The 16,760-nt window shown below is 34.5% G+C and overlaps 2 protein-coding genes across 5 annotated transcripts in view; one reads left to right on the top strand and one right to left on the bottom strand.

Moving 5' to 3' along the window:
• LOC140675357 (neuropeptide FF receptor 1-like) overlaps positions 1 to 2,543 on the top strand; it is a 32,342-nt gene extending 29,799 nt beyond the window's left edge. For all 3 annotated transcript variants that reach the window (XM_072909723.1, XM_072909721.1, XM_072909722.1), the window contains one exon: positions 132 to 2,543. In XM_072909723.1, the coding sequence (XP_072765824.1) occupies positions 132 to 521 (390 nt within the window). In that variant the 3' untranslated portion in view covers positions 522 to 2,543. The remainder of the gene's footprint in view (positions 1 to 131) is intronic.
• A 2,330-nt stretch (positions 2,544 to 4,873) lies between these two features.
• LOC140675351 (extracellular signal-regulated kinase 2) lies at positions 4,874 to 14,187 on the bottom strand. 2 transcript variants are annotated; one of them, XM_072909707.1, is made up of 12 exons: positions 13,872 to 14,186; positions 12,572 to 12,791; positions 12,324 to 12,454; positions 11,826 to 12,001; positions 10,764 to 10,903; positions 10,432 to 10,624; positions 9,431 to 9,571; positions 8,953 to 9,044; positions 8,732 to 8,869; positions 7,901 to 8,058; positions 7,741 to 7,772; positions 6,589 to 6,743 (listed from the first exon to the last, which is right to left on the bottom strand). In XM_072909707.1, the coding sequence occupies exons 1-12, from the start codon at positions 14,088 to 14,090 to the stop codon at positions 6,713 to 6,715; spliced, it is 1,671 nt and encodes a 556-aa protein (XP_072765808.1). In that variant the 5' UTR covers positions 14,091 to 14,186; the 3' UTR covers positions 6,589 to 6,712. The 2 variants fall into 2 exon arrangements, with proteins under 2 accessions (XP_072765807.1, XP_072765808.1); XM_072909706.1 differs by lacking the exon at positions 7,741 to 7,772 and having other exon boundaries at positions 4,874 to 6,743; positions 13,872 to 14,187.
• Positions 14,188 to 16,760: the final 2,573 nt, after the last annotated feature.

The following is a 16,760-nucleotide window of genomic DNA, read 5'->3' on the forward strand; positions in this document are numbered from 1 at the left end:
GTAAGCCCGCAACACTCTTTCCATCAATTTCATCGTCGTTTCTGTGGCTGGCTGAACAAAGTTGCACTCATGCAGTCGTACATGTCATGGTGAGAATCGCAGCCGATCGCTCATCTTTGGCACTGTTGCAGAGCGCGATGATCGATGACGGCTGCGGCGGATGTAGCGGGCCAGCTGTCAATGGTGGCGCGCGACGCGGCCTGTTGCATCAGCGAAGAATGCTACCCGGATGCGGTTGCGGCATCCCTATGCGCGGTAATCGTAACGCTGTTCTGGCATTACGACGCACCGCGACGTCCAGCAGCGGTTACGACACCTTCTACAGCCGTCACAGTCCGCATTTGCACTGCTACATGCTGAGGAGTATCCGCGACGTGCCACGACCGGCTAATCCGCCGGAGAACTCCAACGGATCAGCAGCTAGACGGGATCAGCAGCAGGAATACGATAAGAACAATGGACTAGAGACTAGTCAACCCCGGCCAAGTACTTTGTGCACCACGGACGAGCGACGTCCTTGAACCTGAAGGGATCTCCGTGCGCGACTACATGTTTTTACGTACCATTTTTATTCCTGTACAATGTCTAAATATAAACGTATATATATATATATATATATATATATATATATATATATATTTATATATATGCGAATATACTTTGCCGGTTAATACTGACGTAATATATAATGAGAATCATTTTTATTATTTTTTATTCTCTCGGAGATTTTTAGCTTTGCGTTTGCATCATGCATTATCGGACCTCACGGTGATTCGTAATAGATTTAATATAAATAAATAATAAAAAAATCTTCCCTCTCCCGTACAAGTCCGAGATTTCTCGGATTTAAGATTACCACTTGTATCGCGACGTTAAACGTGGTGTTGGAAAGAGATTCAATTTGCAAAAGTGATACAATTTTTTAGAGACTGTATCTCTTAAGAAATTTCTACATGTTCCGATAGTTGCGGCTGCGAACACAATGAATCAAAAGCTATCGAGCATCATACGTGCAACGAACATGAAATGCGCTCTAATCTATTGATTACTCGTTGAAGTTTTATTTCTGTGAGTGGATGCAATATATATTTGCAGGGTTTTGCAGGGCATGAATTAAAATTTGATGGGACCAAACGGAACGAAAATTAATCAACGTCTCGCGCGACAGATTTATTTGTTAATGCATTTTAAAATAAAAATCAGCGAAATATCAGAAATTCATTTTAACAAAACAAGCGAGATTGAAGTCAAACTTGATGTTTAAAAAGGTCAGACCTTGCGATATCTAAAACTTCATATCAAAGATTTAAAACTGCTCTCATATGAGAAACACGGCATGACTATTGAGTACTCTGGGCGATAGTTTCGGCAGTTGGGTACACAAGATATATGTCTAACAATAAGACGCATTTTTTCTACTGACGCGTGGAATATTTATCTTGCTTAAGCCATAAGCATGAAATTAAATCTATCTACGATGCTCATGTTGTATTTCGTGTTGAACATACACATACGTGTAAATGTATGTGTTAATAACATTAATTAATCATAAGTCACTGTTAGCGTGATTATCGAATGTACATCTTCGCTATTTGTCATCATCAGTGACAATCAGCTGTAATTGTCCCTAATATTTGTCAGAGTAGATTGACACGCTGCGGAAATGAAGGCACAGAGTTCCACTTATAAACGTCAAATCAAATATAAATTTCTCTCTGCGTAAACTGTTTAGAAGGCTAGATACAAGGCAAGTATTTTGTCATATTTTTTTAACAATATATGCCAGAAATACATATTTAGATCAAGGAGATATGTGTCAGTCGCAACTGATGTCGCGCATATCGTTTCTCGTGATTGTTCCACTGCAAACGATTTTTTTTTTTTTTCACGAAATGTATGATTGATTTACGAGAGCGTGCGCGATATCGTTTGATATCGCGAGAACAAGCTTTTTAGTCGATAATGGCTGTTAGAAATGTACGCAAAAAAGAATGGTGAAGAGAAAGCCCTACATTCATATGTATAATAGAAATACTGATAAATGATGTGACGGGACTATTAATTAATCGCTCTCTGAGAAGCATCGACGTGAAAAAAAAAATACGTCGCAAAAGTAGGAAAGAGAAAGTATAGAAGGAATATAAAAAGGTGGTTCGAAATACGCCGGCGACTGTCTGGCGCTTGTTATCATTAATAGCGAGACTATTTTAATCCCATATAGATCAATTTTCGATGGGGTTATTGAAGAAGCCCGCCAATAATACACGTGGCGTGTATACGCCTTGTAAATATTTGCTCGTCGCAAATGAATTTTCTTTATGCGGTACGATATAATGAGAAGAGACGTATTTCAATTAAGCAACTTGGAATTTTCGGTAAGTCGTATAAAGCATTCAAAGAGACTTCCTTTACGTGAGAATCTTTGACCTTTCGCCAGGCTAAAGTCGATACATCGAAGGGTTGCTAAAATTGTAAAAACGGCAAGAGGTTGCAAATTTCAAACGTTATAAATTATATCTATACGTGTATTTTCAATAAAAAATGGCTGAAAATTGTTGGATAAATTATATATTAATATTTTCCATTAGTACAACTTTTAGAAAATACTTACAAAAATTCAAAAATTATTAAAAGTCTTTTCTTATTACTTATTATATATTATTTCTACAAAATACACTTCAATAATGAAAAAAGACTTAATTAGGTTAATTAGAAATTATTAAAAAATATTTAAAGAACGATCATTGTAGCTGTATTTTTTTTTAAGAACAGGAAAACTCAAGCTACAAACTAACTTTTACTATTTTGATTTTCCTCCTATTACCTCCATTAGCATCCATCCCTCGTGAAGTTTCGGCTGCGAAATGATTCGTAATATTTGAAACAATCTGGTAATTTTATGACGGTTTTTATAAATTCCTTTTTTTTACAATTTAATTTTTTATCGCACAGTTTTTTAGACACGGAAATAAATGTTCTTGATAAAAAAAAACGCTATAGAATTCATAAATATATAACAATTAATCACTGTCACGGAAGAATAGAGGGTGGATCAAGCAACTTTTACGCTCTCCATGGTCAAAGTACCTTGAAATTCGACGACATCGAGGATATAACCTTGCCGGAAAACGGATAGAATATGAAGGCGTAGCGTTTACAGCATGAATATGAAATAGCTCGGAATTTTGCTTCAGTGGATGGCATGCAAGGCATGGACCGAGAGGACCTCTCATGTTCAGCTCTTTCACGCCGACCCACGCCGAGTTGTTGGATGGTACAGAATTGATACAACACGACAGGAAATACGGTAGAAAATCGTCCAGAGCTTGTGCGATTCAACCGACCGCAACGATGGTTTATTTAGATCATGTTTATAAATCGCACAGAAAAACGACCCAGCTGTTTGACGTAAGTAAACGTTTTATATATGAAGCTTTTAACGAATAGCTTTTTCTAAAACATTGTATATTTTTCGACAGCATATATTGCCTCAATAAGTCGATTTTATTAATTGCTAGTATAGATTTAAAAAAAAACACATAGATTTCACCTGTTGTGCGTAATAAAATAATCTAATAAATAATTTTAAAAGTTTTACATTATTTACTCGATTAAAAAAAAAGTCTATTTCCAAAAATTTTAAAAGAATCTTAGCTATGAATTAATGAATAAAATTAATGAATTAATGGATAAAATTAATTTTTTATCATATTCACGAAATAAAAAACTTCACTGTTTGTTTGAGCTAAATTTTAATATAGCTCGCTTATCGATCGCGAGACAAGATGAAAAGATATGACAAGGGTGAAAAAATGACAATCTTGGCGACAAAAATTCAAGCATACACAACTTGTTATCTTATTTGATTAAGAGATTTAAAGAAAAACTAAAAGAATATAAAAAAGAAAAACTAGAAGAATATAAAAGCATCCTTACATACACACACAGACACACTTTACGTTGATAGACGGGCAAATTATGAATGCATGACTTTCCATGGAAAAGATCCCCATTAATTCCTGTTTGAATCACCTGTTCTTTACGAAAAAAAGCTTTCTCAAAAAATATGTAATCATTAGAAGAAAAAAAATGAGAAACTCTTTTTTGAATAAACCGATGGTATAATATACGCAGCATGCGTTTGGGTATGAACTGAATATCTTTATACAACGAAAATATCAAAGAAACGAAGATAGCGGAAAGGCTAAAAGAAACGACGATGTGTATGTCATCGTGCAGGAAATGCCTTTACAGTGAAACGAGGAACATAGACCAGAGGCAGACAAGACGATCCGTTTTCACTCTCCTCTCCGAGCTCATCTCGCAGATGACGGAAGCCTCGTCCAGTACGCGTTACCGTATCAGGAGGAAAATGAAAACGGATCCGATTTTCATTTAATGAAAGACGAGCGTAACTCTCTCTCTCTCTCTCTCTCTCTCTCTCTTCGTCAAGGAGCTATTGATGGTCCGATGGATAAAGAGAGCTCAATTATTCTCGGCCGAGTAATTCAGATCTGAGATACAGTTACGATCTCTAATAGCTTTCTCGATTCACACAATCTATCCCATAAGGATACGGGTAAAATTAATAGCAATATTCATGAGCTTTATTCCAATTGCGTGTAAAACGTGGAAATTTGAATTCAAACAGAATTTTGAATTATATGAAATTGATTTTCAATTGACAGTCAAAGAGAAATCCGACAATTATTAACAATCGCTTTTTACATATACATACATACATGAAACACATACAGTTAATTAAACATAATATAAAAGCTTGATTAAAAATCATTTGATTGAAATAATTAATTCGAACGAATCATCTATTTAATATATAATAATAAATATACCAATACGATGTATTCTCAGTTTCTTTATTAAAACTTTATTCTTTCATGACACGTATAGTATACCCAAGTCTCAACGTTGTCGCTGCACAAAAGTACGACGACTTAGATATCGTATTGTACAATGAGATTTGTATACTAAATTGATGGACATATCTAAGTATATATGTGTGTGTGATGTGTGTGCGTGTTCCACATACATATATCCGCGTTATATAAATAAAATATCATAGAAAAATGCGTGTCACGCGCGCTCCACTATGTGGCCCCACATGAATCGACTGGCATTGTATTCGCACTGCGCGTTTACCTTATGTCCTAAGCTCCTACGTGTTCTTCGAATTTCCACGGAATGATTCTGCCCTCTACTGTTCACCCTTGTTATTCCTTTGTCAAAATGAATGTTTCTTTCCCTTTCGAATTGGAAAAAGAATTCGATCTCTTCTTCCATCTCGTTATTGTCGCATTTTCGTTATCGAAAAGGGGAAGAGAATGTTCACGACACTTTTTTTTATCTTCCACTTCCCTTATCAATATTTTACGCAGTATAAAAAGTTGAGGTAGTCGTAGTATAGCCTTAAAGATCGTATTTACTTCCAAACTTTGATATTTATAGGGCCGTCCTTGGCCGGCCGATTAGCCTCGTGAGAACTCGAAGCATCGAACGCGCGGTTGATAGCATTAATTATGCATTTACTTTGTGCAAAATTTGCTTATTTACTTAGAGATCTTACTTGTTCGCGTGAGGCAGCTTGTTTCTTACATGAAGATGAACGAACGGAGAGAGCTTTGTGACAATCGTTTTTTATGTTATATACAGTGTATATATATATATATATAATACACATATATAAATATATATATATATATATATATATATATATATATATATACACATGTTAAAAAAGTTGGTTTACCAAATGTGTAAATGTTTAATTGTCAAGAAATTAATTTAGAGAAAGGATAAACATATAAGAGAAACACACAGAACATTCGTATGTTATACATTTTGTATCTCCTCCGGGGTAAATCAAAAGAGACTTCAACCGCAGATTTAACTCATTGGATACGATTGCAAACTCCTCCAGGACATTCAATCGTATCATCGCCGTCGAAATCCTCGCTAAAAGGATTTCGTGTACATGCTCGAAACTCACGCGTTTAGCTCCCAGATCCTGTGGGATCTCGAAAGAAGAAGCAGAGCGATTGTTACACGATTATCTCGTTCAATGTTCGCTCTTCTGCGAGAGAAACCCGTCCACCGCACGCTTACCAGTTTATAGTTCCGTTACAGAGATCCTTGTAAATTGACGCCGCTATCACGCCGTGGCTCTGACTGTGACTGTCCAAGAACCCTGATCTGTCGCATGTCGATAATCTTCTGTGGTTGGCACAGCTACTGTCAAAACTGTGCCTCGATTGTAATCGGCTCGCCTGATTACGCGCCGCGCTTCTAAGGCGATTGTTGATTACCTCACCATCGGCACTGGTGCACGATCTGTCAACGAGATTGCTTCTATTCTGATAGGACATGCGATTTCGTTCACGAGACTGCTGCTGCACCGGCATTGGCACCGTTTGATTTAAGTAATTGCGGATGGTCTGATGACTGACGTACGACGACTCGGGGCTACCTGTGCCTCCGGTCCTCGCAAAGTGTTTTGTAACGTTGCTATTAGACATCAACGGTTGCCTGATACCTTTCGGACTATCGCTGATCATGATTGGTTTCGTCGGCATCATCCTAGGTCGATGATCGTCGCCGCGGCAATGAGCGGTCGCTGAGGTAAGAGCCTTCGGTGGTTGGGTGAGGATCTGCTGTCTACAGGCCCGTCGTAGTTTGGCGCGAAGGGCCGGTACCGCTAATTGGTTCCATTTGCTTCCGGCACCGCGCTGAAATTGAACAATTTTCAAATCAGAGACAAATATCTCTACCAGGCGCCATATCGCGATCGCGATACACGCCGACTACGACCTTGATGTAAGATAATTGGCGGTCTGTCTATGATGGAAGTGCGATAAAACGGAAGAATATATAGCACGGAAAATGTCCGGATAATAAGCTCGCATTTATATCGCGGACTCCAAGTTTGCGTTAACACATCATTACTAATGTATTATTAAATGTCCCTTTGAATTGCCTTTTCTCCGGAAATGTACCGTGAAAGTAAAATAATTTTTACATGCCAAAACAAAAATGTGAGCAATTATTATGGGCAAGTATATATTATTATACACACGATCAAATAAATATATATATGAGATGTATTTCTTTTTATATAATATTTGTATAATATGCAAGTACATCAAGATCTACGCAACATTTACGTAAAGTAAATCAGAGAAATGTCATTTGAAGAAATTTTGCAAATTTTGCAATAGTGCATATCTGTCAAGTCATACAATGCTGAGTGCGATTACTATTTCACTTGGTAGGTAATACAACCATAAATTTTTATCGCTACTATACGAGAGAGTGTCAGCGTCAGATATGAAAGGCGTCTGCGTACAATCAGTTGTAGGTGGCATGTAAATAAAGTATGACAAACTGCATATTGTCACTCTCTTCTTTACGTGATAAAAGCTCAGGAGACAACGCGTTTAACCTCGCGACAATAATGCGCTACCAAAATGGAATATAACATTTTTCAGGATTAAGAATTTTTAGAAAGTACAAATAGTATTTAGTGCATTAAAATTATAAATTTATTAATATTATTTATCTTCATATTGGAATAATAAATTGCCAATAAATTTTGCATATTGCGTGTAAGTTTTAATTGCCACGTTACTGCCGAGTTAAACGAGTGTCGAAACACGGTGGACAACATGCATAAATTAGAGTTGCATGCAATTTGCTAGGTGATGCATGGATCAGTGGTTACAGTACCTACTAAACGCAAATCCCACACGACATGTAGCCTGTAATAACAGAATTCTCCATTTACCTACTTGCATAATGTAAACCGCGAAAAGGCGGCGGAGCGCGAACACAGAAATCAGGCAAAGAAAAGACGATCGGAATAAGAAAATTACAATATTACACTCACCATTGCCATCTGATCAGATTGTATGGAACGCTGGGACTTTGACAACTGCGAATGCTGTTGTTGGTTAAGGTAGAAACAGCTTTTGGCCGGCGCTGGAGGCACGTTTCCCAAACTGCCGTTTGCCAAGTTGCAGGCGTATTGCGTCGCTACGTTCCTAACTGTCAATCGACCGTAAATGTGTAGGGGTGAAAACTTATTTTGAAACCTATAATAATTCTGACAAATTCAGTTCGACATATCACAGACACACACCCAATTATGATCTCCATATTTATTCGTAACAATTAATTATTCGTAACAAGCAATTAATCGAAATATCGATAATTGCCGGAGGTGGAATATCATTGTATCTGCAATATGTATTTTTCTGTCGTTTAATAATTGAAAATTGATGTTTCGCAATAACTTTGTTAAGTACAAATTAAACTCCGAGCAAACAATACGTGGATAAAAAGATAATACAGGGAATCTGGGTCATCTCGCACATATCTCTTGAAAAAAAGTGTGAAAGAAATTCTTGCACTAGAGTAAAGATTTACGAGATAATAATATATATGTAGGATGATGGTATACTTGGCGAAATTATGTGGGCGGACGTGATCGTGCGATGTTGAACGAGAATCAGAGCAATCTATTTTCCTGAGTCCGTTCAGGAAAATGCTATTTGTTCTAATTGAAACTTTCGAATCGCGCGTAGGCGTTTAGAATAAGAAAAGATATCACTGGCGTAAGTAAACTTGTTTGAAGCTGGATTAGGTACGATTTAAGTTAAATGATTTTGAGTGAAGCTTTAAATTTAATTAAAAGACCTTATTATTGTGAAATATTTACCATTGTGTGTACGTCGGGAATTTATTAAGGTTTCCTGTACCGGCGCTTTGACATTTAGCGTTCGTGTTTTCGTAACGCGCGGAGTATTATCACCTTGAGAGGATCTAATTGTCTTCCTATTTGGCAATGACGGACACGCTAAAGAAATAAGGGACTAAATTTATTAATCGAACAAGATTAAATGAAAAAAAATCTTCTTTTTAATATATCTTCTCTCTTACCGACAATCGCGTCACCTTGGCCAATTACCGGATTACTCTTACTGGTTTCCTTCCAAATACTTTCAGATAATCGCCGCAATCTGGACTTTGACCTATGAAAAAGTTGACGTGACGTGAAAGTTTTTAATATATAAAGTATCCTGATATATTGCATATAATAACTCTATACATATATCTCCATATTCATTAAAACTTTAAAAGAAAACTGTAAACTAGAATCAATTGTAATACAAGAGACAGAAAAGTTTTAATATATATATATCTAAAGAATTGAATTCTTTGACGAGTTCTTAATTATTAAAATTGCTATTATATTAAAATTACTATTATTGCTATTACATTAAAATTGTTATTATTCATATCAAACTTTTCATACCAGGTTAATATCAAATGTAAAATAAAAATCATATTTTAATGAACACGACCTCGGTTATACGCAAGATATTAATTACCAGTTGCATGTAACATATATGCTTACATAGTCTTATGCTTTCTATGTTTTTCATCCATCATCGCGTAGAGCTTATTTCTGTATTCGTCGACGGAAAGCTGCACATCATCGCTCAGCAATGGTACTACGCTCGAGCCCCTCTCCGGTTCGCTTCCCCTTCGATGAAAACTATCAAAGAAATTCTCCAATTAAACTTCCATTTACCAGCTATCTATCCGCGCTACTTCATCTCGATTTCCAAAGACGTGCTTTTGCAGATTATTCTATCTCTCTCTCTCTCTCTCTCTCTCTCTCTCTCTCTCTCTCTCTCTCTCTCTCTCTCTCTCTCTCGCTTTCTCTCTTTCTCTGTTCAAATAAAAAAAAAACAAACTACACGGTAATAAAAACGTTTTAAACGCGGATTTTTCACGAGAAGATTCTATTCGGAAAGATCTAATCCAAATATTTCAAGATCGGTGAGATTCTTTCTCGTACGAAAGATTCTTTGATATAAGAATTCGGAGAAGGAAATACATTTCCAACTCAATGTTCTTTAAAAGTTTTCCTTACTCCGTGTTATCGAAAATCGATATTTTATATATATATATATAACTGCTTAAATTTCTAATCGAAGACAATGACAAGAATAATGATGAGAAAAAAAATTCCTGCGCTTCAATTGCGTGCTATTTGCCTCGTATAAAAATTGTCGAGCAAGATAAGCGATGCGCACGCAAAACATGTGACAGGATAATGATATGCTTCTTTTATTTTTTGCAGCAAAATAAAAGCTTTGGAATTTTTCACTCCGAGAAAAATGATGATTGTTTTATGCGTTCACAAATAATAAATCACAAATGATTGATTGTCAACAAAGATTAATCAGATTAATAGAAAATTCTGTATAATTCTGGAAGTAAGAAATTTAATTTCTAAAATAAATAATAAATACGAAATATAATAAATAAAAACAATAATAAATAATTCCCGTTTCTTTAATTTTATTTAGCTCCCCTAGAATTATATGTATATGTAACAAATGCACTCACTCGGCGACGTAGGGATGTTCTAGCGCTTTGATAGCGGTAAGCCGTTGCGTAGGGTTGAAGACTATCAAATTGCTGATAAGGTCTAAAGCTTTCTCCGACACTTCCGGCAGCAAATCTTTTAGAGATCTTCTAGGTCCATTAGGTGTCTTGTCTAATAAATTTGTTCCATAACCTGCGCTGACTGATATTAAATCTGAAAAAATAATAAAGAAGTAACCCAGTCATTTCTTTCTTTTCTTTTTTTTCTCGGTTTTTTTTTCTTTTTGTTTTTTTCGTTTCTTTTTCTTTTTTTTTATCTCTTCTACTATCAAAAGAGCTTTGAGAAGAATTACCTTCGTCTGTCGGCGGGGGCAGGGTCGCCATTATTCTTTCGACTTGGTTTATCGTCGATGAACCGGGGAAAAGCGGTTTCCCCAGTAGCATTTCGCCCAGAATACAGCCTAAGGACCACATATCTATCCCCCTTGTGTACCTGAAAACATTCATATTGTCGTGAATAGAATCTGATTTCCGTAATGGTCCAAATCTTGCAGATAAAAAGCCATAATACCAAAAGTTGATATATTATAAAAGTGTGCACATATTCGATACAAATACTTCGAGATGTATATTTACAATATTATTTAAATTTTCTCATGTTTTTATTCATCTTTTATAAATTAGTCTGCATTTAAATTAATAGTCGCAATGCTTCTTTTTCTCTCTTTCGAGATTAAATAGAATTAGTTTTATTTATAAGTGTTTTTAAATAACATGATGTAACTCTCTTCATAACACCCTGAATCGAAAGTACATATATACATTATCTTATTATCTCTTAAAGCCTCCTAAATTATATCTCAAGATTACCTTCTTAGTTAAGAACTTTTAGTAACTCCAAGAGCTTACTGGAATATCACTTGGCTTTAAACTGCATATCGTGTTAAGACTATGATTAGATTAAAAGCTCTATGTGTATATCAGCTCTATATTCATTATATATAATTGCATCCATCAAGTACTTTGAATACATACTTCATTATCTAATTAAGAAGTTACAATCTGCCAATCTGAATTAACTTTTTCGATACTGCGAGTGATTAAAAGATTAATTATAACTAGTCAACAAAAATTGGAATAGAACGTCAATTTATGAGCTATCGTAAGCTAACGATGTGTGTATTATATTGCTAACTAAATGTTTTAAAAATTTTTTAATTTTGTAAAGAAAAAAACATACATTTTTGACAAATATTTTTATTTTAAAATAACGTTTGTCTTTCGAATGTTTTTCGAAAGAATTTCACTGGAAAAGCATCTAAACGCGAAAAATCATAAAAATATTAGAGAGAAATAAACGTGGCGACGCCAGGAGAACGCGACGAGGCAAATGCGTAAACTAAATAAATCTGTACCTCTTTGAAGCTATAAGAATTTCTGGTGCGCGATACCACCGAGTGGCAACGTAGTCTGTTAAGGTAGGATCGCTTCCAGTCTCGCCATCACCCTCACCGATTTGCGTCACTGATCGTGCCAGACCGAAATCTGCGATCTTGCAATGACATTGTGCATTCAGAAGCACGTTGGATGGCTGCAATAACAAGATAACGTAGAACTCGATAAACATTGCTTCGTGATAACACGCAGTAAAAGAAAGATAAAATGAAAATAAACTGAATTTTATGTCAGATGAACTGCAAGTGAAAAGAAAATATATTTCACAAACTTTCTGAATACTTCTTTGTTTCAAAAATATATTTAAAAAATACTCTACGCACATTAAGTCTTTAACAAATTTACGTAACATTGAAGTTATTAATTCAAAATTTTGTTAAAAATATTTTCTCTTTTTAAAAATTCAAAAATGTATAGAAAAGAAAAAATGCTATTAAAATCGTAAGACTCGGCATCACCTTCAAGTCTCTATGGATAACGTTGCCCGAGTGTATGTACTTGATTGCCTTAAAAAGTTGATACATGATGAAAACCTTGTGGATGTCCTTAAGGATGTTGCCCCGTTTAATGACGTTGTGAAGATCGGTTTCTAAAGAAAGGCGTCGAAATGTGTGTCAAACCAAAAGTCTGAGAATTGGCGCACGTGATGCGTCCTTCGTATGTATACATGTGTGATTTCTTCTTCTAGTATAGGTTTAAAACTCACCCATGTACTCAAAAACAAGATAAATGTCCCGATCATTGTTCGCCTTGTGCAGTCCAATCAGCTTGATGATGTTCTCATGATTGGCGAACGACAGTAAGAACATAATCTCGCGAAATGTACGCTGCGCATCCGTCTGGTTTCTGAAGGCGTCGAAGATCTTTTTCACCGCGACGGTGTCCTTCCTTTTCCTTTCGATCGCCTTCCATACTATACCATAAGCCTGTATAAAAAAATTAATTGTTATTATTGTCAAAAATTTATTTTTTTATTATTATAGGACATTTACATAAAGAGAAACGACCAACTTTTAAATTCTATTTATATTTCAGTTACAAATTATTATTACAAACTATTATTTCTTAGGAAACAAAAAAAATTTGGAGAGATGTACAACGTATAATGTAATTGTCCCGTCGGATATTTAAATTCTTTAATTTCGTCTTTTGTACATTCATAATTAAAAATTTCTGTCAAATAGTAATTATGTCGTGAAATACGAGTACAAACGCAATGCATGAATATTGCATTATACGAATTTGCATTATTATGATATGAATGAAAGATTGCCTTGCAGTCTGCCATCAGCTTTTAAATTACGCAAATATGAGTTTGACAAAAATCGACTTATGGTACCATGATCCGTTTGTCATCGTTGCGACGGCGACGGCGACGGCGACGGCTTTTAACCGCACCGCTATCGATCTGCAACTTTTCTTGACGAAGAGGATATAGTCATAACAATTATTGATATTCCTCGCAAACTGCAGAGTTTTAACAAAAGTTTTTATAGTATATAGTTATATATTATATGCAGTTATCATGTACCATGCATATCTTGTTAATATCTTTTTACTCAAGATATTCATATAAAAAGATTTTAAAGAAATAATGTTAATATATACAGAAAAGCTGAAAAGAGAAAATAAAATTTGAGATTAAAGCAAATTGCATATAAAGCTATATGTAGTGTAGTAATAAATAATTTTTTTATTTTTAACAAAAATTTCAGAAAAATTGACATTTTTGTCAAAAATATTCATGCACTTCATAAGTATGCACGTCTCTCCTGTAATTTACATACATAAAAAAATAACGCATTGCAAATAAAATGCAATGTAATTTCCGACGCTTGCGAGATTAATTTACGCGAGTGCATTTTATATGAGACCGCAAATCTTTATTTCATTGATAAAAGATACAAAATTTGCGACCACACTCATCATCCGCAAATTTCCCCGGAGGCGTGCAAAAAAAAGACAAGGAGCCGGAAGAGAGATATAGAAAGAGAAAGTAACGTTACCCCTTTGCCGAGGCGTTTCACGATGTCGTACTGTTTGCTAATGTGAGCATCAATCTCGGAGACTTTCTCAGCGGCCTTTTTCTCCGACATCGTCGCAACGACGGCGGCGACGACGGAACTTGGTGGTCGCCGATGACGCGGTCTCGAGACGCGAGATCCTTTCACGAGGGTGAATCTTTCAGGCGAACGCGGAAGGAAGTGCGAGCCGTCGCGGTGCATTCACATCTTCATACATCGGGCGGGCGGCTTTTTTTCATGTAACCCTCGGCACACGACAATGCGTGCTTGTGTTTACGGAATTGATGCCTGTTGCCGAGGATACCGTGTCCACGGCTGCCAACAATGTCGTACGATATATTGCGATCACCCGTTAGGAGCCGCACACTTCAATACGAGTCGGTGACAATATAATAATGTTTCCTTTTCTTCAAACGAAATAATGTATAACATATATACCATTTCAGGGAAAATGTATAACATATACATCATTACCTTCTGTTATTTTTCTTCCCTCTGACATTTATTTATATACATATTTCGAAGGATATATAAAAATGAAAAAGCAGTATAAAAAATATAACTCTCATAATAAGAATTATACATTTGATAAATATTAGAGTATTATTTCTTTTCAAAGTAAATCTATTTTTTGAACGTATATTGATTTATTTTACAAATTTCTTATATTTATTATCCAAATTTTTATCTGTATTATATATATTTTATATAATAATTATGTTTATAAAATATATATATATATATATATATATATATATATATATAATACTAGAGAGAAGCCTGAGAGGCGCCATGAAGCCGTTTTTCAGGGAACCCATTTTTACCGCGGTACAGTGGCGCTAACTCGATTTTAGAGCCGGTGGAACTACGTAGATGCATCAACTTTCCAGCGGTTCGCGTCCGTGCTAGATCCACAAATTATGGTTCGTGTCCGTGCTAGATCCATAACTGTGGATCTCAAGAGTACGAAACATATACATTCATTAACATTTTATTACATATTATTAATTGCAACTGCGCGTGATCTTTTTTCACTTTAACATATATTATGAAGTAATATATATATATATATATATATGTATTAATGGCGATTATGCAATTGACATATTTGTACGCTGTACGCGATTAATAATATGTGTTTTCTAATATCCTCCAAAGTTCAATTTTTATTAATAAAATATTTTACATAGATATCGGCAATGTACTTCACGAGCAATAATGTATCTTAAAACGCTCAAAAATTCGCTTCTGAATTATTATTACTCAAAATATGATACAGTATGGATTTATATTAGTATGTTTTATTACATATTATTAATAGCGCGTAGCCTTTTTTACTTTAGTATATACATATAGTGGAGTAATGTATATATAAGCACAAAATTAAATGATTGAAAAGTTATATTTTATATATATTTATATAAAAATATATATAAATACATATTATTTATATGTATTTAATATAATTTTATTTTCTTTAATTATTATAATTTTATTCAACAGTTTGACACGTTTAATTCACCTTTTTGGTTTATTACAATTTTAACAACAGAATCCGTTTGATATACTAATTTCGGGAAAGGGGAAAACTTTATTAATTGCTGCTAATTAACGCCATTTATGCAGTTGGCATACTTGTGCGCGATTAGTAATATGCGTCGTTTAACATTCTCGAAAGTTCGTCTTTCTGATTTTTATTAATAAAACAATATGTATAAAGATCGGTAATGCTGTCCGCGATCAGTTGACTGTCGCGGAATCGACAGTATTTTTATATACCAATATGTACATAAAAAGTCTTGAAACATAATCGGTTCATTAATAAGATTTTTAAATATAGTACACCGCGAAATATAAAAAATGTCTTTAACATTTAAGTAATCAGATATATTGCAAAAATATTGCGATTGTTCGCATGATATAATCCGAAAATCATATAAATTTCTCCTCCAGACGATCATACAATATAAATATGAAATAATTGATTATTACTGCTAATGAATAAAACTCTTTTCAACTCTTAAAATTCGATTCTTTAACAAGGTAAAAGAAATGCAGTTCACCAGTAATAACATATCTTTTAATATGTTTCATTTCTTATTAGGAGAATATATTTCGCAAAAAGGTATGCTGCAGTAGTTATTATGCACATCGAATAATAATAATATGCCGTCAAATATTTTAAAAAATTCCTCTCTGAATTATTAGAAAATATTTTGCGAGGAGAGATCGTGAAATAATTCAGTTCAAGCGATACGCTCGGAAATTTTTATTCTGAGTTACTAGGGGAATATATTTCGCAAAGAAGGTATCGCTCTCGCCGCCGACCTTGTCTGTAGCGACACCTTCTTTGCGAAATATGTTTTCCTAATCATTCAGAAGCGAATTTTCGAGCGTTTTAAAATACATTACTGCTCGTGAAGTACGTTGCCGATATCTATGTAAAATATTTTATTAATAAAAACTGAACTTTCGAGGATATTAGAAGACACATATTATTAATCGCGTACGAGAATATGTCAATTGCATAATCGGCATTAATTAACAGTGATTAATAAAGTTTTTTTCCGAAATTAATATATCAATAGTCCTGCTCTTAAAATTCTAAATTCAAAGCGACAAATAGATGAATTAAATGACTCAATTGATGATATATAAACTTATATATATGTACAATGAATAGCGCGCGCTTGTGGTTTTCTAGTGATATAAAAAGAATATCATTCGATAGAGAAATAGTAATTTTAAAAAAAACTATAATGTTAAAGACATAATTAGGGGTGACCTTATGTGAATATTTACCAAATACTTTCATTGAAATCATTAAAACATTAAATTTTATGTGAAATAACATATACATATATATACACA

Source organism: Anoplolepis gracilipes, chromosome 17 (genome assembly GCF_047496725.1).
Source record: "Anoplolepis gracilipes chromosome 17, ASM4749672v1, whole genome shotgun sequence".
Classification (NCBI taxonomy): domain Eukaryota; kingdom Metazoa; phylum Arthropoda; class Insecta; order Hymenoptera; family Formicidae; genus Anoplolepis; species Anoplolepis gracilipes.